This window comes from Scyliorhinus torazame, chromosome 22, assembly GCF_047496885.1.
Source record: "Scyliorhinus torazame isolate Kashiwa2021f chromosome 22, sScyTor2.1, whole genome shotgun sequence".
Taxonomy (NCBI): Eukaryota; Metazoa; Chordata; class Chondrichthyes; order Carcharhiniformes; family Scyliorhinidae; genus Scyliorhinus; species Scyliorhinus torazame.
Window position 1 is genome coordinate 25,968,570 of NC_092728.1, and position 26,863 is coordinate 25,995,432.

A 26,863-nucleotide genomic window follows, 5' to 3' on the forward strand; every position below is an offset into this window, starting at 1 on the left:
GGAGTGCCTCACTTTAGGATGGTCAGTGCTGAGGTAGTGCCGCACTGTCGGAGGGTCAGTGCTTAGGGAGCGCCGCACTGTCGGAGGGTCAGTGCTGAGGGAGTGCCTCACTTTAGAGGGTCAGTACTGATGGAGCGCCGCACTGTGGGAGGGTCACTGCTGAGGGAGCATCGCACTGTCGGAGGGTCAGTGCTGAGGGAGTGCCGCACAGTCGTAGGGTCAGTGCTGAGGGAGTGCCTCACTGTTGGAGGGTCAGTGCTGAGGGAGTGCCTCACTTTAGGAGGGTCAGTGCTGAGGTAGTGCCGCACTGTCGGAGGGTCAGTGCTGAAGGAGTGCCGCACTGTCGGAGGGTCAGTGCTGAGGGAGTGCCGCACGGTCGTAGGGTCAGCGCTGAGGGAGCGCCGCACTGTTGGAGGGTAAGTGCTGAGGGAGTGCCTCACTTTAGGATGGTCAGTGCTGAGGGAGCGCCGCTCTGTCGGAGGGTCAGTGCTTAGGGAGCGCTGCACTGTCGGAGGGTCAGTGCTGAGGGCGTGCCGCACTGTCGGAGGGTCAGTGCTGAGGGAGCACCGCACTGACGGAGGGTCAGTGCTGAGGGAGTGCCGCACTGTCGGAGGGTCAGTGCTGAGAGAATGCCGCACTGTCAGAAGGTCAGTGCTGAGGGAGCACCGCACTGTCGGAGGGTCAGTGCTGAGGGAGCACCGCACTGTCGGAGGGTCAGTGCCGAGGGAACGCCGCCCTGTCGGAGGATCAGTGCTGAGGGAGTGCCGCACTGTCAGAGGGTCAGTGCTGAGGGAGCACCGCACTGTCGGACGGTCAGTACTGAGGGAGCACCGCACTGTCGGAGGGTCAGTGCTGAGGGTGCGCCGCACCGTCGGAAGGTCAGTGCTGAGGGAGTTCCGCACTGTCAGAGGGTCAGTGCTGAGGGAGTGCCGCACTGTCGGAGGGTCAGTGCTGAGGGAGCGTCGCACAGTCGGAGGGTCACTGCTGAGGGAGCGTCGCACTGTCGGAGGGTTGGTGCTGAGGGAGCGTCGCACTGTCGGAAGGTCAGTGCTGAGGGAGCGCTGCACTGTGAGAGGGTCAGTGCTGAGGGAGCGCCGCACAGTCGGAGGGTCAGTGTTGAGGGAGCGTCGCACTGTCGGAGGGTCAGTGCTGAGGGAGCGCCACACAGTCGGAGGGTCAGTGTTGAGGGAGCGCCGCACTGTCGGAGGGTCAGTGCTGAGGGAGTGCCGCACTGTCGGAGGGTCGGTGCTGAGGGAGCGTCGCACTGTCGGAGGGTCAGTGCTGAGGGAGCGCCGCACTGTCGGAGGGTCAGTGCTGAGGGAGTGCCGCACTGTCGGAGGGTCAGTGCTGAGGGAGCGCCGCACTGTCGGAGGGTCAGTGCTGAGGGAGCGCCGCACTGTCGGAGGGTCAGTGCTGAGGGAGCGCCGCCCTGTCGGAGTGTCAGTGCTGAGGGAGCCGCACTTTCGGAGGGTCAGTGCTGAGGGAGCGCCGCACTGTCGGAGGGTCGGTGCTGAGGGAGCGTCGCACTGTCGGAGGTTCAGTGCTGAGGGAGCGCCGCACTGTCGGAGGGTCAGTGCTGAGGGAGCGCCGCACTGTCGGAGGGTCAGTGCTGAGGGAGCGCCGCACTGTCGGAGGGTCAGTGCTGGGGGAGCACCGCACTGTGGGAGGGTCAGTGCTGAGGGTGCGCCGCACTGTCGGAGGGTCAGTGCTGGGGGAGCACCGCACTGTCGGAGGGTCAGTGCTGAGGGAGCGCCGCACTGTCGGAGGGTCAGTGCTGGGGGAGCACCGCACTGTCGGAGGGTCAGTGATGAGGGAGTGCCGCACTGTCGGAGGGTCAGTGATGAGGGAGCGCCGCACTGTCGGAGGGTCAGTGCTGAGGGAGCGCCACACTGTCGGAGTGTCAGTGCTGAGAGAGCGCCGCACTGTCGGAGGGTCAGTGCTGAGGGAGCGCCGCACTGTCAGAGGGTCAGTGCTGAGGGAGCGCCGCTCTCTTAAAAAATTCATTAACATCGGTGGTGCTGGTTGGGTAACATTTATTGCCCATCCATAATTGCCCCTTAAGGGCGGCACGGTAGCACAGTGGTTAGCACTGTTGCTTCACACCGCCAGGATCCCAGATTCGATTCCCGGCCTGGGTCTGCGGTTTGCTCCTGCAAGTCCCAAGAAACGTAAATTGGACATTCTGAATTCTCCCTCAGTGTACCCGAACAGGCGCCGGAATGTGGCGACGAGGGGATTTTCACAGTAACTCCATTGCAGTGTTAATGTAAGCCTACTTGTGACACTGGTAAAGATTATTGAGGTTGGTGGGTGAACGGCTGCAGTACCCGTGAGGTAGGTACACCCAATGTGCTGTTAGGGAAGACTTCTGGGATTCTGACCCAACGTCAGTGAAGGAACGGCTGATATATTTCCAAGTCGGGAAGTTGTGTCGGGGGCCGGCGGGGGGGGCGGGTTTCGGAGGGGAAGTTGCAGGCGGTGGGTATTACCCACACATCTACCCTTGTCCTCCTAGGGGGTAGAGGTGGCGGGTTTGGGCGGAGATTGTCGACGGAGGGTTGGCGAGTGGCTGCCGTGCACCTTGTAGACGGTGCACACGGCTGCCGCTGTGCGTCGGAGGGAGCAGATGTTGAAAGTGGCAAATGGGGTACAATTAATCGAGTTGGCAATGCAGCCTCACTATTTGGTGGTTGGGTGGGGGGGGTGGTGAGGGCAGAGAGAGAAAGTGGGAAATAACCGGCCTGTTACACTGTCATCAGTACGGGGAAAGTGCTGGAAAGATCTTCGGGATTCAGCCCTTTGCAAAAATGATTGGGCAGTGTCGCCATGGAAACCTGATAGAATCTACAGAAACCCGATGCAGGAGGCCTCGGCCCATTGAGTCCTCACCCACCCTCAGAAAGAACATCCTACCTAGGCCCTCTCTCTGCCCAATCCCGGTAACCCCACCTAACCTGTACATCTTTGGACTGTGGGAGGAAACCGGAGCACCCGGAGGAAACCCACGCACACACGGGGAGGACGTGCAGACTCCGCACAGACAGTGACCCGAGCCGGGAATCGAACCCAGGACCCTGGCGCTGTGAGGCAGCGGTGCTGACCACTGCGACGTCCCAACATGTTTGACAGGTTAGTTGTTTTGAGGATGTGACCTGCAGAGTCGATACCAGGATGTAAGTCAATTCTCAGTGTGTCTCTAGACCTTTGTAAAACAATGACAGGGTGGCTGGAACCATGCCCAGTTCCCAGCCTCTGTTCCCCCTCCTGACCAAACGGGGCTCGCACATACTGACCCAGATGTCTCTGCTGCTCTCGTACGACTGGTAGGCGATCTTCTCCTCCAGGCTGGCCAGCTCGCTCTTCAGGTTCAGCACCTCGTTCTGGTGAAGGTCAATCAGGTCGTTCAGTTGGGCCTGCAACTGGTTCGATCTTAAAGGCGGAAAACAGTCAATCACCTCGGGCACGGGACACTCGGAAGGCCGCCGTCAGGGAATAACGATAAGTCTTTATTGTCACAATGATGTTACTGTGAAAATTCCCCGGTCACCACATGACAATCTGGGCAGCCGAGCGCTCCCTGTGAGGCCCGGCTTTCAGCACTCTGCTCGGGGGCCCTGTCGGCCATTTTGGTGGCCCGTGTTGTGCCCGCACACCTCGCTGCAGCCCCTCCATGTTCCTCAGCTACCTCTCTCATTCCCTAAAGCTCAATGACTCGGAAGACCTCCGTCCGAGATGGTGAGCTCGGAGTGGGGTGAGGAACGATTGAGTCGAATTAGCCCTCACGTCCTCTGGTGTTGGTGAGTTAAGAGGCACGCTTCTCTTGGGGTGTTTGTCTGGCTGTTTGTAGTCATGTGACCACTGCCACAAGCAACGCCCTCTTGCGTTCCGCGCAATCGAGACACCAGATCATCATATGGTATCAGGAGTGGTTTGAGTTTTGAAAAGCTGAAAGAGAAGATGCAGATACTACCAGAGGAAGACCGAATGTGTCAACCTGCTGTCAGCTGCCGCAAGTACACACTCACTCTCTCACACTCACACTCACTCACACACTCACTCACACTCTCTCACACTCTCTCACACTCACACTCACTCTCTCACACTCACTCACACTCTCTCACACTCACACTCTCTCACACTCTCTCACACTCACACTCACACTCACTCACACTCACACTCTCTCACACTCACACTCACTCACACGTGCACACTCACTCACACTCACTCACACACTCACTCACACTCCCACACTCACTCACACTCTCTCACACTCACTCACACTCTCTCACACAATTGCACACTCCCACACACACTTCAACACACACCCACACAGACTCACACTTTCCCTCACACACACACTCACACTCTCTCACACTCGCACTCACTCACACGTGCACACTCACTCACTCTCTCACACTCACACTCACACACTATCTCACACTCACTCACACTCACTCACACTCACACTCTCACACAATTGCACACTCCCACACACTCCCAAACACACACCACCAGACTCACACTTACCCTCACACACACACACTCACACTGATACAGACTCACACACACAACTCACACACAACTCATTCACACACACCCACACTGACCCACATACACTCACCAGACTCAAGCACATGCACACTGACACACACACTCACTTATACACTCACACACACTTACCCTCACACATTCTTACTCACACACACACACACACCCACACAGAAACACACACATGCTCACACAGACTCACACTCACACACATGCAGGGGCAGCATGGTAGCATCGTGTTTGGCACAATTGCTTCACAGCTCCAGGGTCCCAGGTTCGATCCCGGCTTGGGTCACTGTCTGTGCGGAGTCTCAACATTCTCCCCGTGTCTGCGTGGGTTTCCTCCGGGTGCTCCGGTTTCCTCCCACAGTCCAAAGATGCGCAGGTTAGGTGGATTGGCCATGATAAATTGCCCTTAGTGTCCAAAATTGCCCTTAGTGTTGGATGTGGTTACTGGGTTACGGGGATAGGGTGGTGTGGGCTTAGATAGGGTGCTCTTTCCAAGAGCCGGTGCAGACTCGATGGGCCGAATGGCCTCCTTCTGCACTGTAAATTCTATGTCATACAGACTAGCACTAACACACACACTCACACTCTCTCACACTCACTCACACTCACACTCTCTCACACAATTGCACACTCACGCACACACTCCCACACACACTCACATAAACTCACACTTACCCTCACACACATACTCGCACTGATACAGACTCGCACTCACACACACTTACCCTCACACATTCTTACTCACACACACACACACCCATACAGAAACACACACACACGCTCACACAGACTCACACTCACACACATGCACTGATACAGACTCACACTAACACACACACTCACACGGACTCGCACACACCCACACACATGGTCACACACAGACTAACAGACTCGCATGCACAGACTCACAAACGCTCACTCATATTCTCACTCACACAGAGATTCACACACACACACATATGTTGATACAGACTCAAGCTCACACACACGCTGGTACAGACTCGCGCTCGCACACGGACTCACAGACTCACACAGACTTGCACTCACATGCACACGGTCACACGTGCATACGCTGATATAGAATCGCGCACGCACACAGATTCACACAGACTTGCACTTACACACGCACACGGTCACACACACTCACACATGTGGTGATATGCACATATGCATAACTGTATATAATTGTACCAATGTATAAAGCTGATTATCAATACATGTAGTGACAGTTATGACCTCCTGCCAGTAGGTGGAGTCAGACACACATGGAGCTCAGGTGACTGATGAGACACAGGCAGGATGGATAACAGGACAGTCACATCTCACTGTAGCTCTACAGTAACAGATTTAATTGTCTGTACATAGGTTTGTTGGTTACCTGTCCACGTGTTTAATAATAAATACTTGTTAGAGCTAAACACACATGTTCTATGCGTGTCTTCATGAACAGGGGAGCCATGGAACACAACAGACTTGCACAAACACTCACACAGACACGTACTCGCATAGAATTGACAGTGCAGAAGGAGGCCATTCGGCCCATCGAACCTGCACCGACCCTCTGAAAGGGTACCTCGGTTCAGGCCCCTATCCTCTTAACCCAGTGACCCCCACCTAACCTAACCTTTTGGAGATTAAGGGGCAACTGATCAAGGCCAATCCACCTAACCTGCACATCTTTGGACTGTGGGTGGAAACCGGAGACACGGGGAGAACGTGCGGACTCCGCGCAGACTGTCACCCGAGGCTGGAATTGAACCCGGGTCCCTGGAGCTGTGAGGCAGCAGTGCTAACCACTGTGCCACTGTGCTGCCCTTACATACCCCACTCACATACACTCACCACTCTCCCCACATACACTCACATAGACTCACACGCCCACTCACACAGACTCAGACACACACTCACAAACACATGCACACACATGCTCACAGGCTTAGAACATAGAACATGGGAAATACAGCACAGAACAGGCCCTTCGGCCCACGATGTTGTGCCGAACCTTTGTCCTAGATTAAGAACAAATCAATCTTCACCCCAGCATTCTACCGTAATCCATGAACCTATCCAATAGCCGCTTGAAGGTCCCTAATGTTTCCCACTCAACTACTTCCACAGGCATGCACACACATACTCACCCAGACTTACACACACACTCACACAGACTCGTACGCACATTCACACACATGCTAAGACTCACACGCACACACATACACACACAGACTTGCACTCACACGCACACAGACTCTCACTCACACACAAACTCACACACACTTTCTCGCGCACTCACACACAGATGCAAACATGTTCACACTCACGCACTCGAACAAAGTCACATCTCACACACACTTCCACACAAACTCTCACAGACTCACACCGACTCAAACACACACATACATTCTCACACTCACGCACACATACGTGCACACTCATACACATTTACTCATTCACTCACACACATATTTGCTCACTCACATACACACTCATTTATATACACACACACTCATACAGACTCTCAGTCACACACAAACACACTCAAACACACACTCAAACACACACACAACTTGTGAGCACACAAACGTGCACACACGTGCACGCAAACACACTCACAGAGTCGCGCACGTACACACTCACTGACACTCACTCACACATCAACACTTGTGCACACACTCACGCGCGTACACACACACATACCCGCATGCACACACGCTTGTGTGCACTTGCACACTTACGCATACACCATGCTTGCCCACTCAGTCATGCGCACTCATACACACACCCTCGCACTCCCTCAAGCACACACCCTCACACAGTGACAAGCTGGCCAGGAGCTGGAGTGTTGCTGGGAGCTGATGCGAAGCAGGAAATTCCCTGGGGAGAGGGGGAGAGCTGACACACGCACCTGTATTTCTCCTCGTGTAGCGACTCCCCGAAGGCTGCGTAATGCTGATTATATTGTTCCGCAATGTTCTTGAAGTTGAGCTCCAGATTTATTTGTGTTTCCTTGATCTCGGTCAGCTCCTCCAGCATGGACAGGTAACCCATGTTTTGCCTCTCCAATGAGTTGGCCCTGGACGATTTGGTGTCGAAGCTAAGTCCCAGTAAGTCCTGGAAGTCTTCCGAGAAGCTGGTGATCACAGAGTACTCATCGTCCGGCAGGGGCATATGGTCAATGTTATGGAAGGGGGCGCCAAAGGCCCTTTGGTGGAGTGTCTGTGAAGGCGGCAAGTCCGCGTCGGACTGGACCACGAGGTTGGTGCTGGCCTCACTGGGCTGCGGTGAGGCAGGCCGCAGGTGGTCCTGATTGTAGTCGCTCCTCACCCGGTGGAGCCCGTCGATGGTCAGCAGCGAGGAGGCATTTTCGCGCATTAGGCTGGCGTCCTGCTCCAGCTGCTTCTGCCTGGCAACGTAGCTCTCCAGCCGGCGCTCGAGCTGGGAGATGACCGCGGAGAGGTACTGGTTCTTCTTCTCGAAGGCCTCCTTGAGCCGGAAAGCCTGGGCCCGGTCGGTGTGGGAGATGAGGTGCAGGTACTCCGAGGTGTTGGCGCTGCGGTGGCTCTGCTTGACCCGGATCTCCTCGCTGATCTTCAGCACCTTCTGCTGCAGCAGTGCCTGCTCGGCCCTCAGCCCCTCCAGCAGAGCCGCGTCCTCGTGCTGCTCAGGCAACGGCGAGATGATGCTACCGTCCGGGCTGAGGGTGAGCGGGGTGGGTGAGGGCACCCTCACCACCTCCGACTGCTCAGCCTGGAAGACAGAAAAAGAGTTGAGAGGGAGAACAAGCTTACGGCTAGGGGCGGGCCCTTCAGCCCCTCCACCTCGAGACTGTCGTCCCTTTCAGTCGCCTCAAGGCTGTCCCTCCATTCACCCCCCTCAAGGCTGTCCCTCCATTCACCCCCTCAAGGCTGTCACTCCATTCACCCCCCTCAAGGCTGTCCCTCCATTCACCCCCCTCAAGGCTGTCCCTCCATTCACCCCCTCAAGGCTGTCCCTCCATTCACCCCCCTCAAGGCTGCCCCTCCATTCACCCTCCTCAAGGCTGTCCCTCCATTCACCCCCCTCAAGGCTGTCGCTCCATTCACCCCCCTCAAGGCTGTCCCTCCATTCAATCCCCTCAAGGCTGCCCCTCCATTCACCCCCCTCAAGGCTGCTCCTCCATTCACACCCCTCAAGGCTGCCCCTCCATTCAATCCCCTCAAGGCTGTCCCTCCATTCACCCCCTCAAGGCTGCCCCTCCATTCACCCCCTCAAGGCTGCTCCTCCATTCACTCCCCTCAAGGCTGCCCCTCCATTCACCCCCTCAAGGCTGCTCCTCCATTCACCCCCCTCAAGGCTGTCCCTCCATTCACCCCCTCAAGGCTGTCCCTCCATTCACCCCCCTCAAGGCTGTCCCTCCATTCACCCCCCTCAAGGCTGTCCCTCCATTCATCCCCCTCAAGGCTGTCCCTCCATTCACCCCCTCAAGGCTGTCCCTCCATTCACCCCCCTCAAGGCTGCCCCTCCATTCACCCTCCTCAAGGCTGTCCCTCCATTCACCCCCCTCAAGGCTGTCGCTCCATTCACCCCCTCAAGGCTGTCCCTCCATTCAATCCCCTCAAGGCTGCCCCTCCATTCACCCCCCTCAAGGCTGCTCCTCCATTCACCCCCCTCAAGGATGCCCCTCCATTCACCCCCCTCAAGGCTGTCCCTCCATTCACCCCCCTCAAGGCTGTCCCTCCATTCACCCCCCTCAAGGCTGTCCCTCCATTCACCCCCTCAAGGCTGCCCCTCCATTCACCCCCTCAAGGCTGCTCCTCCATTCACCCCCCTCAAGGCTGCCCCTCCATTCACCCCCTCAAGGCTGCTCCTCCATTCACCCCCCCTCAAGGCTGTCCCTCCATTCACCCCCCTCAAGGCTGTCCCTCCATTCACCCCCTCAAGGCTGTCCCTCCATTCACCCCCCTCAAGGCTGTCCCTCCATTCACCCCCTCAAGGCTGTCCCTCCATTCAATCCCCTCAAGGCTGCCCCTCCATTCACCCCCTCAAGGCTGTCCCTCCATTCAATCCCCTCAAGGCTGTCCCTCCATTCACCCCCCTCAAGGCTGCTCCTCCATTCACCCCCCTCAAGGCTGCCCCTCCATTCACCCCCCTCAAGGCTGCTCCTCCATTCAACCCCCTCAAGGCTGCCCCTCCATTCACCCCCTCAAGGCTGCTCCTCCATTCACCCCCTCAAGGCTGTCCCTCCATTCAATCCCCTCAAGGCTGCCCCTCCATTCACCCCCCTCAAGGCTGTCCCTCCATTCACCCCCCTCAAGGCTGCTCCTCCATTCACCCCCCTCAAGGCTGCCCCTCCATTCACCCCCTCAAGGCTGCCCCTCCATTCACCCCCCTCAAGGCTGCCCCTCCATTCACCCCCCTCAAGGCTGTCCCTCCATTCAATCCCCTCAAGGCTGTCCCTCCATTCAATCCCCTCAAGGCTGCCCCTCCATTCACCCCCCTCAAGGCTGTCCCTCCATTCACCCCCCTCAAGGCTGCTCCTCCATTCACCCCCTCAAGGCTGCCCCTCCATTCACCCCCCTCAAGGCTGCCCCTCCATTCACCCCCCTCAAGGCTGTCCCTCCATTCAATCCCCTCAAGGCTGTCCCTCCATTCAATCCCCTCAAGGCTGCCCCTCCATTCACCCCCTCAAGGCTGCCCCTCCATTCACCCCCTCAAGGCTGCCCCTCCATTCACCCCCCTCAAGGCTGCCCCTCCAGTCAGTCCCTCAAGGCTCCTCTGCCCTATTTTGCCCCCTCCAACCTTCTCCGAATCATTCAATAAGATTATAGCTGGTCAGATTGTAACCTAAACCCACCCCCCTTTTAAGGTCGGATGTCAGGGCTTGGGAGAGAGTGGGGATGGGCTCTCCTACAATACCTGTGAGATGAGGGATTCGAGTGAGCGTGGAGAGATTGGGGGAATCTGGGATTGTCCCCCTTCGGAGCAGGGAAAGGGCTTTGACAAAGCGTCATCCTGAGATGCTGTCAGACCTGCTGAGATTGCCCAGTATTTTCTCTTTCTGCTGAGGTAAAAACTTGGTTTGAACCCCTTTATGGTCAATAAAACCTGCCCCCTCCGCCCTGTCTCCGCAACCTAACCTGCACATCTCAGGACACTAAGGGCAAATGATCGTGGCCAATCCACCTACCCGGCACATCTTTGGACTGTGGGAGGAAACCGGAGCACCCGGAGGAAACCCACGCACACACGGGGAGAGCGTGCAGGCTCCACACAGACAGTGCCCCAAGGCCGGAATCGAACCAAATGGGCAATTTCACATTTTCCCACATTGCGCTCCATTTCACCAGCTCTTTTCCCATTTACTTAACCTGCCATTGTCGCTTTTTGTAGCCTCCGAGGGGGGGGGGGGGGGGGGGAGAAGGAAAGGCCTGGTCTGTTTCACTTCCATTCGAAGCATGCTCACCAAATCTTCCCTCACATTGGTGCAATGAAAGCTTCCTCATCCCAGCCCGGAGTAGACTCCCCCCGTTCCCCCGTCCCCGTCCCCTCCCCCCGCCCACACTGGGAGCGAGGCAGGCTGACTGGTTCGCTCCAGAAGTTATTCCTCGTTACCGAATCCTACCCCTCACAGACAGCAACAAAAGAGCTGGCAAGTGGCTGGTTTGTCTTGGTCAGGTTCGAGGGGCTGAATGGCCTCCCTTTAAAAAAAAAAAGCAATTCCTTTTAATGGGGATGTTGTATTCGCCCTCCCCCCCGATCCGAGCATCTTTTGCTGGGCTCAGTTCCGAGGGGCATTTAAGAGCCAACCACTTTGCTGTGTGTATGTGTGTGTGTGTGTGTGGGGGGGGGGGGGATCTGGAGTCAATTTCCCTTCCCTATTAGTCAGCCAGATGGGTGTTTTTTACGACAATAGATGATCGTTTCATGGTTCCCATGACTGAAACTAGCTTTATAATTCCAGATTTTATGAATTGAATTCACATTTCACCGTGGCAATTTTTTCAGCACTGCCAATCCACCTAACCTGCACACCTTTGGACTGTGGGAGGAAACCGGAGCACCCGGAGGAAACCCACGCACACACGGGGAGAACGTGCAGACTCCGCTCAGACACTCACCCGAGGCCGGAACCGAACCCGGGTCCGTAGCACTGTGGGGCAGCAGTGCTGCCCACTACCCCACAGTCTTCACGTTTCCCGCGTAGTGCATCTCCTGCGTGTGTTTCGTATCAAACAACACGTGCCCTTTCGGCTGTTCACAGTTGGCCAAACGCTGACCGTCCCCAGCCAGCCCGCGCTCGTAAAACCCAAAACATCGCGTCCAACACGAGGTGCGATTCCGTGATCGGTCAGGTCTTGCCGGATCAATCCCGAATGCGCTAAGAACGGCACTGACAACCAATTTGAGGATTCCAGGCGTGCTTGCCGTGTGGCTCACCTCTGCGTGCAGGCAATCACGTGTATTCACAGGCAGGGCCCTGCCCTTTGCAGATGGAAGGAGCAAGTCCACGCATTGCGCCTCTTCAAACGAAAACGTTCGCGCGGGGGACAAGGGGGTGGTTGTGGGGCAGCCATTGTCCGATTCATTCCCCATGGTCACACCTTCAGCAATCAGAGTCGGCCTGCTTGGTTTGCCGTTAAACAAAAGCTTTGGCAGTTATCTGTACCCTGATGCTTTCTCCGTGGCAACGCCTCAACCAATCAGTGTCCACTTTGCTTGACCAATCAGCACTCTCTCCCCATGCAGCATCAATTGTTGTTTCCTTTACCAATTTGAGCACGCTCAAAGTGCATATGGCAAAAATATATTGACTACATTTATTTTTCAGCCTCGGGCAGGGAGGGGGAGTGGGGGAGGGGAGTGCCTCATAGGTCGCAGGGAGTTCAAGCAAGGGTTGGGCATGGGAGGTGGGAGTGTCCTTGGTAAACCAGCGGTAAACCATGGGAACCACGCTCGCTTCCTGCGTTCGGCGAAACTGCCTGTAAACAGGAAGCCGCCAGACATCGATGCTGCCCTATTTTTGGTACCTGCTCCCTGTCCCCTCACTGAGGGCAGAGGAACATAGAAACATAGAAAATAGGCGCAAGAGGGAGGCCATTCGGCCCTTCGAGCCTGCTCCTCCGTTCATGGTTGATCATCCACCTCAATAGCCTGACCCTGCTGTTCCCTCCCTATCCTTGGTCCCCATCACCCGAGCTAACTGCTTCTTGAAAACATACAGCGCTGGTTTCTCCGATTTCCGGGTTATGTGCAGAGGATCCGTGGCGTTTTACGTTAAAATATTTGGCGCCGCCCCAGCACCGATCCTCCGACTGGTGAGGGGCGAGTCTCGCAGCCGCACCATGTAAATCGCCCGGCCTCCGCGACAAAAACGGCCGTATCGGTGGCCGCGCGCACGGCGACGACCGGCCGTACAAGATGGCGCCGGCCATGCGCGGACCCGACCTGCCAGAGAGTGCCTCCCTGGACATCCCCTCGCCAGACTTGCACACACACTCACACAGACAGGTACTCACATAGAATTTAGAGTGCCATTCAGCCCATCGAACCTGCACCGACCCTCTGAAAAGGTGCCTAGGGTCAGGCCCTCACCATAGCCAGGAGCCCCACCTAACCTAACCTTTTAGACCCTCAGGGGCAATGGATCATGGCCAATGCACCTAACCTGCACATCTATGGACTGTGGGAGGAAACCGGAGCACCCGGAGGAAACCCACGCAGACACGCATCACCGTGCACAGTCCCGGTCTCTGTATCGCTCGGTTAGACCACACTGCGAGCACTGTGCACAGTCCCGGTCTCCGTATCGCTCGGTTAGACCACACTGGGAGCACCGTGCACAGTCCCGGTCTCCGTATCGCTCGGTTAGACCACACTGCGAGCACTGTGCACAGTCCCGGTCTCCGTATCGCTCGGTTAGATCACACTGGGAGCACCGTGCACAGTCCCGGTCTCCGTATCGCTCGGTTAGACCACACTGGGAGCACCGTGCACAGTCCCGGTCTCCGTATCGCTCGGTTAGACCACACAGGGAGCACCGTGCACAGTCCCGGTCTCCGTATCGCTTGGTTAGACCACACTGGGAGCACCGTGCATAGTCCCGGTCTCCGTATCGCTCGGTTAGACCACACTGCGAGCACCGTGCACAGTCCCGTCTCCGTATCGCTCGGTTAGACCACACTGGGAGCACCGTGCACAGTCCCGGTCTCCGTATCGCTCGGTTAGACCACACTGGGAGCACCGTGCACAGTCCCGGTCTCCGTATCGCTCGGTTAGACCACACTGGGAGCACCGTGCACAGTCCCGGTCTCCGTATCGCTCGGTTAGACCACACTGGGAGCACCGTGCACAGTCCCGGTCTCCGTATCGCTCGGTTAGACCACACTGGGAGCACCGTGCACAGACCCGGTCTCGGTATCGCTCGGTTAGACCACACTGGGAGCACCGTGCACAGTCACGGTCTCGGTATCGCTCGGTTAGACGACACTGGGAGCACCGTGCACAGTCCCGGTCTCGGTATCGCTCGGTTAGACGACACTGGGAGCACCGTGCACAGTCCCGGTCTCCGTATCGCTCGGTTAGACGACACTGGGAGCACCGTACACAGTCTCGGTCTCCGTATCGCTCGGTTAGACCACACTGGGAGCACCGTGCACAGTCCCGGTCTCCGAATCGCTCGGTTAGACCACACTGGGACCACCGTGCACAGTCCCGGTCTCCGTATCGCTCGGTTAGACCACACTGGGAACACCGTACACAGTCCCGGTCTCCGTATCGCTCGGTTAGACCACGCTGGGAGCACCGTGCACAGTCCCGGTCTCCGTATCGCTCGGTTAGACCACACTGGGAGCACCGTGCACAGTCACGGTCTCCGTATCGCTCGGTTAGACCACACTGGGAGCACCGTGCACAGTCCCGGTCTCCGTATCGCCCGGTTAGATAACACTGGGAGCACCGTGCACAGTCACGGTCTCCGTATCGCTTGGTTAGACCACACTGGGAGCACCGTGCACAGTCCCGGTCTCCGTATCGCTCGGTTAGACCACACTGGGAGCACCGTGCACAGTCCCGGTCTCCGTATCGCTCGGTTAGACCACGCTGGGAGCACCGTGCACAGTCCCGGTCTCCGTATCGCTCGGTTAGACCACACTGGGAGCACCGTACACAGTCCCGGTCTCCGTATCACTCGGTTAGACCACACTGGGAGCACCGTACACAGTCACGGTCTCCGTATCGCTCGGTTAGACCACACTGGGAGCACCGTGCACAGTCCCGGTCTCCGTATCGCTCGGTTAGACCACACTGGGAGCACCATCTCCCTATCGCTCAGTTAGGTCACACTTGTCCTGTACACAAGAAACAGGACAAATTCAACCCAGCCAATTACCGCCCTGTCGGTCTACTCTCCATCATCAGCAAAGTGATGGAAGGAGTCATGAACAGTGCTATCAAGCGGCACTTACTCAGCAATAAGCTGCACACGGACTCTCAGTTCGGGTTCCCCAGTGTCACTCAGCTCCTGACCTCATTCCAGCCTTGGTTCAAACCTGGACAAAAGAGCTGAACCCCAGAGGTTCAGAGGTGAGGTGAGAGTGACTGCCTTCGACATCAAGGCAACATTTGACCGAGTATGGCATCCAGGAGCCCCAGTTAAACTGGAGTCAATGGGAGTCAGGGGGAAATCTCTCCGCTGGTTGGAGTCATACCCGGCACAAAGGAAGATGGTTGTGGTGGTTGGAGGTCAATCATCTCAGCTCCAGGACATCACTGCAGGAGTTCCCCTGGGAAGTTTTAATAAAGACTAGTAAACAAAAGCGGACGTTTATTTATAAGAACTACTATTTACCTGAGGCCTGGTTTTACCTCACTGGGTCATCTCTCTGTGTCAGTCTGTAGCAGAAAGTGAAAGTGGGCCAGGATTGTCGGCAAGTTCAGAACAAACTGGGTGTAAAATTGATCAGTCCTAAGGAGGAGCCAAGTTCCGCAGTGTCATGGGGTGGCAGGGGCCATCTTGGCTGCTTGAACCTTGTTGGCGACTGGGCCGTCCTGGCTGACCCGCTAGCCTAGATACACCATCCCCTTAGCGTCATGCCACCTCAGGCAGGCGGGCACCAGGTTCCGAAAACATCTGCAATGCCGCTTCAGAGTTTCACAGGTGCTGAGCCCCTGTGATCGTCGGGAGGGACGGCAACGTGCGGGAGACCTCGTAACATGCCTTCCGTTACGCGTTGAAACACGGCACGAGCTAAGGACACGACGAACGTGATCCGGGTGCGCTCGTGCAGCCCTTTAGGAATATCGATGGTAAAATATTTTCTCGAAGCCTTGTCCAATTGAAGCTGCAAATCGCTAACTGGGCAAATGTAGAATCACCTGTCAGTGTGAGGTAGAGATCTTCAGTTTGTGGTCGAGGTTATCGGCCTAAACATGAAGCTGCATTGACGGTTAACTTGTAATTGCCACAAAGATGGTCAACCGATCAATTGCGCAGTCGGTGAATCAAACCGGCCGGATTTTACCGAGTCTCTCCGATTATTTTAGTTTGGCCTCAACCTCACCTACAACTGCATAGGGACTGGTCAGGCACGGAACAAACCGGGCCGGGCCTACCAATTCACTTGGATTTTCCCCACCGTTCCATTAAATCCCCCCAGGCCGGGCCCGGAAACGTCGGGAAACTATTGCAGTCCCACGGACAAGGCCCCTCTCCCCGTCTCCACCTGGAGGACACATTGCTAGACGATCCACAGATCCGCAATGTGGGGAAGGTGCAGGGCCTGATGCCCGTAGACCACCCACTATAACCACATCGTGAGGTAGGCGGTCGCCTGTGCCAGAGACACTTGATTCAGCCCATGTCGGATCCGGTCGAACCCATGTCATGGCAGCGTGAGTGTCCAACTCCATTTGGATTAAGTGTCTGTTGTCCCGTACATGGATATGTATAGGGGCTACCGGGGGAGGCAGCCACACCATTCAGCTGCATTTCCCATTCATCTCCAGCTTCTTCGGGGGTCGTCCAAATGTAGGGTCCCAGCTCGGGGCCGCCAGGGCATTACCCTTCACGCAGCTGGCAGCCTCGCCAAGCCTGCCGTCCATAGGGGGTGGAGTCGGAATCCAGAGAGGGTGTGCAGCGCGGTCCAGCGCCTTGAGATCCAGGGCCTGTAGCATTGGGATGGTCCTTTCTAGTTACAGACGGGCGCCAAGGGGAAGCCGTGCCTGACATCACTCACCTCCATTCCCTGGAGTTCCTGCACCCACCGAGCGGCACGCTCCTGTGAAAGAGAAATTTGCAAAGCCTGCTGGAGTATTAGGGAACTCTCACCTAGAAGCTTCTTTTGGATTTCAGGGTTGTTAATACCGCACACCAGGCGATCGTGGAGCTTGTCTGCCAACACAGTGCCGGATTCGCAACAATCGGCAATTTTTAGCAAACGGAAAACCCTTCTGACCTTTCCGCCATATTGGCCCTGTATCTTTGCACAATGACGGATGGAGTCGGGTTAAAATGGTGTCCCACCAACGCAATAAGCTGGTCGAATGCTAGCGTATCCGGTGCCGACGGAAACGTAAGGCCCCTAATGACTCCAAACATGTGCATCCCAGAGGCCACCGATAGGATCATCGTGAAGCACCTAATGCTGGGCCTCAGTCATGGAGAGGTGGCTCAGTCGGCAGAGTTGCACATCGACAGTTCCAGTTTAACCCTCATCGCCAGTTTAATGAAGCCAAGGGGAGTCCGACAAGTAAACAGCCAAGTTGTTTATTTATAAGAACAACTATTTAAATGGGGCCCGATTATACCTCACTGGGTCCTCTCTCTGTGTCGGTCGGTTCCTGATTGGCCGACCATTTGTACAACATGGTTATCGGCCCCGTAGTTATTGGGGGAGTTCGCACTCCTCGGGCCACAAGGACAAAATAATCCACCCAGCACCATGTTTCCTGTGCAGGTTATTACAGTCGTGTCCTAGGCCCAACCATCTTCAGCTGATTCATCAATGACCTCCCTTCCATCGCAAGGTCAGAAGTGGGGATGTTTGCGGATGACTGCACAATGTTCAACACCATTTGCGACTCCTCAGATAATGAAGCAGTCCATGTCCAAATGCAGCAAGACCTGGACAATATCCAGGCTCGGGCTGACAAGGGGCAAGTTGCATTCACACCACACAAGTGCCAGGCAATGACCATCTCCTACAAGAGGATCTAACCACTGCCATGGCTGAATTAACAACTATTAACAACCTGGAGGTTACCATTGATCAGAAACTGAACTGGGTTCAGCCATATTAATACTATGGCTACCAGGGCAGGTCAAAGACTAGGAATGCTATGGTGAGTAACTCACCCCCCTGAACCCCACCCCCCACGCCAAACCAGCAGCACTCACATCCCGGAAATGAAGAAAAACTACTTGGCGCTCTGCGCACAGTTCTGGTCTCCATATTGGTCAGTTAGATCATACTTAGAGCACTGTGCACTGTTCTGGTCTCCCTGTCTCTCGGTTAGACCACACCTGGAGCACTGTGCACAGTTCTGGTCTCCATATCGCTTGGTTAAATCACACCTGGAGCACTGTGCACAGTTCTGGTCTCCATATCTCTCGGTTAAATCACACCTGGAGCACTGTGCACAGTTCTGGTCTCCATATCGCTTGGTTAAATCACACCTGGAGCACTGTGCACAGTTCTGGTCTCCATATCGCTTGGTTAGATCACACCTGGAGCACTGTGCACAGTTCTGGTCTCCATATCTCTCGGTTAGATCACACCTGGAGCACTGTGCACAGTTCTGGTCTCCATATCGCTTGGTTAGATCACACCTGGAGCACTGTGCACAGTTCTGGTCTCCATATCTCTCGTTTAGATCACACCTGGAGCACTGTGCACAGTTCTGGTCTCCATATCACTTGGTTAGATCACACCTGGAGCACTGTGCACAGTTCTGGTCTCCATATCCCTCAGTTAGACCCCTCTTTGAGCACCCTGCCCTTACTGGGGGGGGAACTTGTAACTCTCAGGAAAGGTTCAACCAGCTGGGTCCCTTCTCCCTTAGAAAACAGACAGCGGAAGGGCGACCTGATGGAAGTCTTTAAAATGGTGAAAGGTAGAGAGGTCGGCACGTACCTGGAGGCTGCAGCGTCTCTTCCTCAGGCTGAAGCGGTGGACCATAACGGGTGGAGGTGGACGGGACGGCCCGTTAGCCCATGGCTTTGTAAAGAAAGACTCTTGCGTGTGCGCAGAGAGGGGGGGCTGGCACACGCGGGCGTGCGGCTGCCCCGCTGCTGATTCGGGATCTGCTGCTCTCAGCGACAGCCAGTCCAGGCCGATGAGGAAGTTGGCCAATTCTGATGTGCTCTGGAACGCTGAGTGAGGCAGTTTGACCTCCTGTGGGGCTGTTGCTCTGTGTGGTTGTGGGAGTGGCCCTGCAGCTGTCTCTCTGCCTGTGGCTCAGTGGCCACTGTGCTATGACGTCTCTGTGCCGCAATTGCAAGCCTTTAAAGGTGTGGTTTGCAAGCAACAGGAAAACAATAGCGTCGCTGGATGGGCCTCTCTGCATTGTTATAGCCCCCGATTTGTGTTTATCTGGCACGTTTAATCCGGTTCAATATCCCCGAGGAGTGCAATTTGGACCAAATTTAATAGTCAGCCCTGTGAGACGATGTGAGGGGCAGGCGATCAAAGCTCGGTCAAAGTGGTCAGATTTCACACAGCGTCTCAAAGAAGAGATAGAGAGAGAGAGAGAGGAACAGAGAGAGGAACAGAGAGAGGAAGAGACAGAGAGAGAGAGAGAGAGAGAGGGGAACAGAGAGAGGAACAGAGAGAGGAAGAGACACAGAGAGAGAGACAGAGAGAGAGGAACAGAGAGAGAGAGAGGAACAGAGAGAGGAACAGAGAGAGGAAGAGACGGAGAGAGAGAGAGACAGAGAGAGAGAGGAACAGAGAGAGGAAGAGACAGAGAGAGAGAGAGACAGAGAGAGAGGAACAGAGAGAGAGACAAACAGAGAGAGAGAGAGGAACAGAGAGAGAGAGAGAGAGAGAGACAGAGAGAGAGAGAGAGAGAGAGGAACAGAGAGAGGAAGAGACAGAGAGAGAGAGCGAGAGAGAGGAACAGAGGAGGAACAGAGAGAGGAAGAGACAGAGAGAGAGAGAGACAGAGAGAGAGGAACAGAGAGAGGAAGAGACAGAGAGAGAGAGAGACAGAGAGAGAGGAACAGAGAGAGAGACAAACAGAGAGGGAGAGAGAGAGAGGAACAGAGAGAGAGAGAGACAGAGAGAGGAACAGAGAGAGAGAGAGAGACAGAGAGAGACAGGGAGACGGAGAGAGAGATAGAGATATGGAGAGAGAGACAGAGAGAGAGGAGACAGATAGAGGGACAAAAGTGAGACAGAGTGAGTGAGAGAGCGAGAGAGAGAGAGAGAGAGAGAGAGACAGAGACTGGAGAGACAGAGAGAGAGACAGGCAGGGAGAGAGAGACCGAGAGGGACAAGGAAGAGACAGATGGGGAAAGATGAGAGAGAGACAGAGACAGAGAGAGAGAGAGAGACAGAGAGACAGAGAAAGAGAGAGAGAGAGAGACACAGAGAGGGAGAGACAGAGAAACAGAAGCAGAGACAATCAGAGAGAGAGAGACAGACAGAGAGAGACTGAGAGAGTGAGACAGACAGAGACACAGTGAGCCAGACAGAGAGACAGTGATAGAGATAGAGAGAGGGGGAGACAAAGATGTGATGTTCTTTGTGATTCTGTTATCAGGATGGATGTCGTAGTTTTCACAAAGAGCACAGAAGCTAAGTTCATTAACAAAGCTAAGTTTTATTTACACTACTTATTGAAGCTCAACCACTTCCTCCGATAGTAACTAATAATCTAGTAATCTACAATCTACACTCTACTGACACTAGTCTCTACACTCTAACTATAACTGTACTCTGCACTGTCTAGCCCTCGCTCAGCACTCTCTGCAGCCCACTCCCGGAAGCCTGAGAGTCAATGCTTTATATAGTTCTGCATCTAGCTCCATCTAGTGGTCAACTATAATATTACATTGACACTTTATATTCTAGACATTCTACATAATGTCACATCCCCCTTTCTTTGAAAAAAATGTTGGAAATACTTTCAAACATTTGATACATACATATACGAGAATCCGTTTATGCATAACCTGCACAATGTCATATAAAATATCATAATTACAAATACAGAGTGACAGGTATCATTGTTTGCAGGTTCAGATGATTAGGTTGTTTCCTCGCCTTTTATATCTTCTTAATACACTCTCAAAGTGTCATTAGAATTGTCCTTTGTCAGTTCATTAGTTCGATTTGACACTAAAGCTATCGGAAAGTCAATATTGCAAAACATTGGGCGGGGTTCTCTGTTGCCTGATGGCGATGTCGGAATTGGCGGTCAGTTGGAGAATCCACTCTGGTGGCCAAATCGGGGTCGGCGGTGGTTTGACATTGGTCAGCCATGCTCCGCCCACTCAGAAGTGGCGGAATCGCGTCACGCGCCGCACGCCATTGCAACGTTGTTGCCGCATCATCGGCAGGCCCTCCCCCGATGGGCCGTGTTCCCGGCCGCGCGGTTGATGTGTGGTCTCAGCGGTCGGGAACCCGGTGTAGCGGCTGCGGACTGTCCAGCGCCACCACACTCGGCCTGGATCTGTGCCACTGTCCGGGGGAAATTCCGTGAGGGCTGGGGTGTCGGGTAGGGGGTGGCCAGGGGGTTGCCTGGGGTTGGGCAGTGGGGTCGCGATGGCAGTTCGGGTCCGCGCACGGCCGACGCCATGTTGTATGGCACAGCCGCTGCAGGTCGTCGCCGTGGCAGTGCCCCGGACATTCTCCGGCAGCTTTCGGCAAGGGCTGCAGGAGTTTCACCCGGTGCCGTGCTAGCCCATCACCGCTCCTGGAATCAGTGATTGTTCGGTGTTGATTTTGGTGTCAAACGCCTGCAAATTCTCCGTTTGACTGGCACTTAGCGTGAAACGGAGAATCCAACCCACCGTGTCCGGCTGTGTTATGCTCTGGAACATGCACGGGATTCTTGACTTTTAACAAAGCTCGTCGATTCCTCGGAAACATCAGTCCAGATGCAGCTTACACCAGGCTCTGTGCTGAGACATGATGCTGGGCCTTACTCACAGAGAAGCCTGAGGCTGCACAGGGCCGCATCTTCGAGAGGGCCGAGAATCGGAAGATATGCTGGACCTCAATCACGGGTTTCAACGTAGCGGTGACGTTTGAACTCACACTCCCAGGATGTCAGAAACCCAGTGATCCACGCCTGCTGGTGAGGCCTCGGGTACATGTGAGCCGACCATCTGGGAGCGGTTCCTTGCGAAATCTCCCTGGCTCAGTGCTCGCACATTTTGCTTCTGAATCGGAAGGTCATGGCTTTGAGACCTGCCCGCGACCACTCCCGGCCAACTCTCCAATGCTGCAGTGTGATAGGGACGATAAAGCCAGGCTCCACCTTCACTGTCAGGGACACAGGGGGTGGAGATGAGATGGAGCTTCCATTTGCAAAATCGCTATTCGATGAAGAACAGGGCAGCGTCGAAGTCAGGCTTCAACTGTTCAAAGCTCCGGTCAGGACACATCTGGAGTCACTATTCGCATCCCTAGACCCCCCACCTCAGAACGGGATATATTTACTTCGGAGAGAGGGACTCAGTGTAGAATATTCCGGGTCCAACACTGCAGGAAGGGACATATTGACCCAGGAGAGAGGAGTTCAGTGTAGAATATTCCAGATCCCACACTGCAGGAAGGGACACATTGACCTCAGAGAGAGGAGTTCAGTGTAGAATATTCTGGAATAATCCCTGGTTTCTGAAGGATTAAATGAGGAGGAGGAGGCGATTAAACCCTGAGGCATGATAAATTTGGCTGGAGACGAAGTTGAATTCAAACTGAGGCTTTATTAGTATCTGAACTATGGCCTCCCACAGCAGCTGCGGAAATGGCTGCGAGCTGAAGGCCACGCATATTTATAACCCGGCTCCTGGGCGGAGCTAGCATGCAGGGGCCCAGGTGAACCTGTAGTGCAGGTTCTACCGTACAACCCTTAATATAGGAACACAGTGGTTTACCACATTCACCCCCTGTTAAAATTGAGTCCGGCGGGGGTGGTGGATAACTATATACAATTAGCAATCTTTAATATTTACAGAACAGTGAAAAGAAATTGTCTCTGGTCATCCGGTGGGCCGGTCAGAGGTTCAGCCGGTCCGGCGCCTTGATCGTCCTCTGGGATCGACGAAGTGGAGCCGGCGACGTTGGTGTTGTCGTGGTCGAAGTTGACTCCGGGAGCGTGCCAAAATCCTCTTCATCAACGGGGGTGGACAGGGGGAGGACGGACAGTCCTAGGGAGGGTGATGGGGGCGGCGGGGGTGGGGAGGGTGGCGCCACGGGCGACAGGGGTGGTGTGGGGGCGGAGCCTGCTGGTTCCAGGTCCCTGAGGGAGACGGTATCCTGGCGGCCGTCGGGGAACGCCACGTAGGCGTACTGTGGGTTTGCGTGGAGCAGGGGCACCCTCTCCACCAATGGATCCGCCTTGTGGAGCCGCACATGTTTACGGAGAAGCACGGTTCCCGGAGCTGTGAGCCAAGTTGGGAGCGACACCCCGGATGTGGACTTCCTGGGGAAGGCAAAAAGACGTTCATGCGGTGTACTGTTAGTGGCAGTGCAGAGTAATGAGCGAATGGAATGTAGTGCATCAGGGAGGACCTCTTGCCAGCGGGAGGCCGGGAGATTTCTGGACCGTAGGGCCAGCTGGACGGCCCTCCAGACCGTCCCATTCTCCCTTTCTACCTGTCCGTTTCCCCGGGGGTTGTAGTTCGTCGTTCTGCTGGAGGCGATACCCCTGCTGAGCAGGAACTGACGCAGCTCATCGCTCATGAATGAGGATCCCCTGTCACTGTGGATGTAGGCGGGGAAGCCGAACAGAGTGAAGATAGAATTAAGGGCTTTAATGACGGTGGCAGGCATGGGATGGAGAAGGGAAAACAGGAGTATTCATCGATCACACTGAGGAAATACGTGTGTCGGTCGGAGGAGTGAGGGGGCCTTTGAAATCCACGCTGAGGCGTTCAAAGGGGCGGGAGGCCTTCACCAGGTGCGTGTGTTTTGCCCGGTAGAAGTGCGGCTTGCACTCCGCACAGACCTGACAGTCCTTGGTGATCGTCCTTACTTCCTCGACAGAGTGGGGCAAATTTTGTGTCTTAATGAAGTGGTACAACCGAGTGACCCCTGGGTGACAAAGGCTGTCGTGCAGGGCCCGGAGTCGGTCTACCTGTGCGCTGGCACATGTACCTCGGGAGAGGGCGTCTGGGGGCTCGCTGAGTTTGCCAGGGCAATACTTGATCTCGTAATTATAGGTGGAGAGCTCGATTATCCACCGCAAGATTTTGTCATTTTTGATCTTGCCCCGCTGTGTGTTGTTGAACATGAAGGCTACCGACCGTTGGTCGGTGAGGAGAGTGAATCTCCTGCCGGCCAGGTAATGCCTCCAATGTCACACAGCCTCAACGATAGCCTGGGCCTCCTTTTCTACGGATGAGTGCCGAATGCCACGGGCCTGCCTGCTTGAGGGTGGCGGCAAGGGCGACGTCCGATGCGTCGCTTTCTACTTGGAAAGGAAGTGTTTCGTCGACAGCGTGCATCCCGGCCTTGGCGATATCGGCTCTGATCCGGGCGAAGGCCTGTTGCGCCTCTGCCATCAGGGGGAAATGAGTGGACTGTATGTGTGGGCGGGCCTTGTCCGCATAGTTTGGGACCCACTGAGCGTAATACGAGAAGAACCCCAGGCAGCGTCTGAGGGCCTTGGGGCAGTGGGGGAGGGGGAGCTCCATGAGGGGGCGCATGCGGTCGGGATCGGGCCCCAGAACTCTGTTCTGGACCACGTAGCCGAGGATGGCTAAGCGGTTTGTACGGAACACACACTTCTCCTTGTTGTAGGTGCGGTTGAGGAGAGTGGCGGTGTGGAGAAATTTAGCGAGGTTGGCGTCGTGGTCCTGCTGATCATGGCCGCAGATGGTCACATTGTCTAGGTACGGAAACGTGGCCCGCAAGCCGTACCGGCCGACCATGTGGTCCATCTCCCTTTGGAAGACCGAAACCCATTGGTGACGCCGAAGGGGACCCTAAGGAAGTGGTATAGCCGGCCGTCGGTATGGCCGGTCCGATTTACAGATGGGGAGCTGGTGGTAGGCGGATTTCAGGTCCACCGTTGAGAAGACCCGGTACTGTGCAATCTGGTTAATCATGTCAGATATGTGTGGGAGGGGGTACGCGTCGAGCTGCGTGTACCTGTTGATGGTCTGGCTGTAGTCCACGACCATTTGATTTTTCTCCCCAGACTTAACCACTACCACTTGAGCTCTCCAGGGGCTGTTGCTGGCCTCGATGACTCCCTCCCGAAGCAACCGCTGGACCTCGGACCTGATGAAGGCCTTATCCTGGGTGCTGTACCGTCTGCTCCTGCTGGCAACGGGTTTGCAATCTGGAGTTAGATTGGCAAAGAGGGAAGGAGGATCAACCTTTAGGGTCGCTAGGCCGCACACAGTGAGGGGTGGTAAGGGTCTGCCGAATTTAAGTGTCAGGCTCTGGAGGTTGCACTGAAAATCCAGGCCGAGGATAAGTGCAGCGCAGAGGTTAGTGAGGACGTAGAGGCGAAAACCGTGGAACTCTACGCCTTGGACTGTGAGCGTGACCGTGCAGTACCCCCGGATCACTACGCGATGGGATCCGGAGGCCAGGGAGATTTTTTGATTGATAGGGTGTACCTTAAGGGAGCAGTGCCTTACTGTATTTGGATGTACAAAGCTCTCGGTGCTCCCGGAGTCCAGTAGGCTGGGGCACGTGGCCGTTGACTATCATGCTGGTGGATGCGTTCGTCAGAGTGTGTGGTCTGGACTGGTCGATTACCATGGATGCGAGTCATGGTTGATCGTCGGGTAGTGAGGCGGACACTGCGTCGGGGTCCTGAAACGCCGTTGGTCTCCGTGTGCTGCGGGGTGGACAAGATGGCGGCGCCCGGAGGTCCTGGGGGATCACAAGATGGCAGCGCCCATGAAACGCACGAGTTCTGCGGGGGAGAATATGGCGGCGCCCATTGCTCACACATGGCCTGGGGAGGAGGGGAGGATAGCGGCGCCCATTGTCCGTGACCGCTGCCGCTGAGCGGGCCTGGCACACCGCTGCGTAGTGGCCCTTCTTCCCGCAGGCCTTACAAAGGGCAGCACGGGCCGGGCAGCGTTGGCGGGGGTGTCTTTGTTGGCCGCAGAAGTAGCACCTGGGCCCCCCGGAGATCACCGGCTGGCGCGTAGCGCAGGCGTACTGGGTGGGTAGCGGCCCCGCTGGAGAGGCTGCCTGTGAGGCCCATGAAGTGTAGGAGGAGTGGGCCGCGCGGTTGGGGGCGTGGGACTGTACATTGCGCAGGGCGACCGTCATAGAAAACGCTCGTGTTTTAGTCTCTGCGAGGTCGCGCGTGGCTCCTTCTAGGAGCCGCTGCCTGATAACATCGGACCCAATCCCAGTTACAAAGGCGTCCTGCATAAGGAGATCTGAGTGCTCTTTAGCTGTAACGTCCTGGCAGTCACAGTCCCGAACTAGTGGGATCAGGGCCCTCCAGAAGTCCTCGATTGACTCACCAGGTAGTTGAGTGCGCGTTGTGAGTGCATGTCTGGCGAAGAGCGTGTTCGTCTTCTGCTCATAACTCTCTTTGAGTCGAGTCATAGCGTCAGCATAATTGGGCGCGTCCTGAATCAGCGGGAAGATTTTAGAGCTGAGTCTGGAGTACAAGATTCGAATCTTCTGAGCCTCTGGAACAGGGGTCGGCGCCGCGTTGATATACGCTTCAAAACAAGCTAGCCAGTGCTGAAAGTCCTTTCTGGCGTCGCTTGCGTGTGGATCCAGCTGCAGGCGATCTGGTTTAATCCGGAGGTCCATCTTCTGAATCAGATACTAATAAATTGAGGCACGATCAATTTGGCTGGAGGCGAAGTTGAATCCAAACTGAGGCTTTATTAGTATCTGAAGTGTGGCCTCCTACAGCAGCTGACAAAATGGCTGCGAGCTGGAGGCCACGCATATTTATAACCCGGCTCCTGGGCGGAGCCAGCATGCAGGGGCCCAGGTGAACCTGTAGTGCAAGTTCTACCATACAACCTCTAATATCAGAACACAGTGGTTTACCACAAACCCAAACTCGGGTTTGCATTTCCCTGCGATTTAGAAGGTTCAGGGGGCGATTTGATGGAAGTTTTAGAGATATTCACATCATGTCGAGAGAGAGAAACTATTTCTCGCTGGTTTGGGGG

The 26,863-nt window shown here is 55.6% G+C and overlaps 1 protein-coding gene across 1 annotated transcript in view; it reads right to left on the reverse strand.

Annotated features, from left to right (window-relative positions):
- The window catches only part of LOC140398973 (transmembrane and coiled-coil domains protein 1-like), a 40,629-nt gene extending 21,721 nt beyond the window's left edge, over window positions 1-18,908 (reverse strand). The window contains exons 1-3 of the mRNA XM_072487992.1: window positions 18,663-18,908; window positions 7,460-8,301; window positions 3,294-3,429 (exon numbers count right to left, since the gene is read on the reverse strand). Coding sequence (XP_072344093.1) covers window positions 3,294-3,429; window positions 7,460-8,301; window positions 18,663-18,707 — 1,023 coding nt within the window. The 5' untranslated portion in view covers window positions 18,708-18,908. The remainder of the gene's footprint in view (window positions 1-3,293; window positions 3,430-7,459; window positions 8,302-18,662) is intronic.
- Between the last annotated feature and the right edge of the window lie 7,955 nt (window positions 18,909-26,863).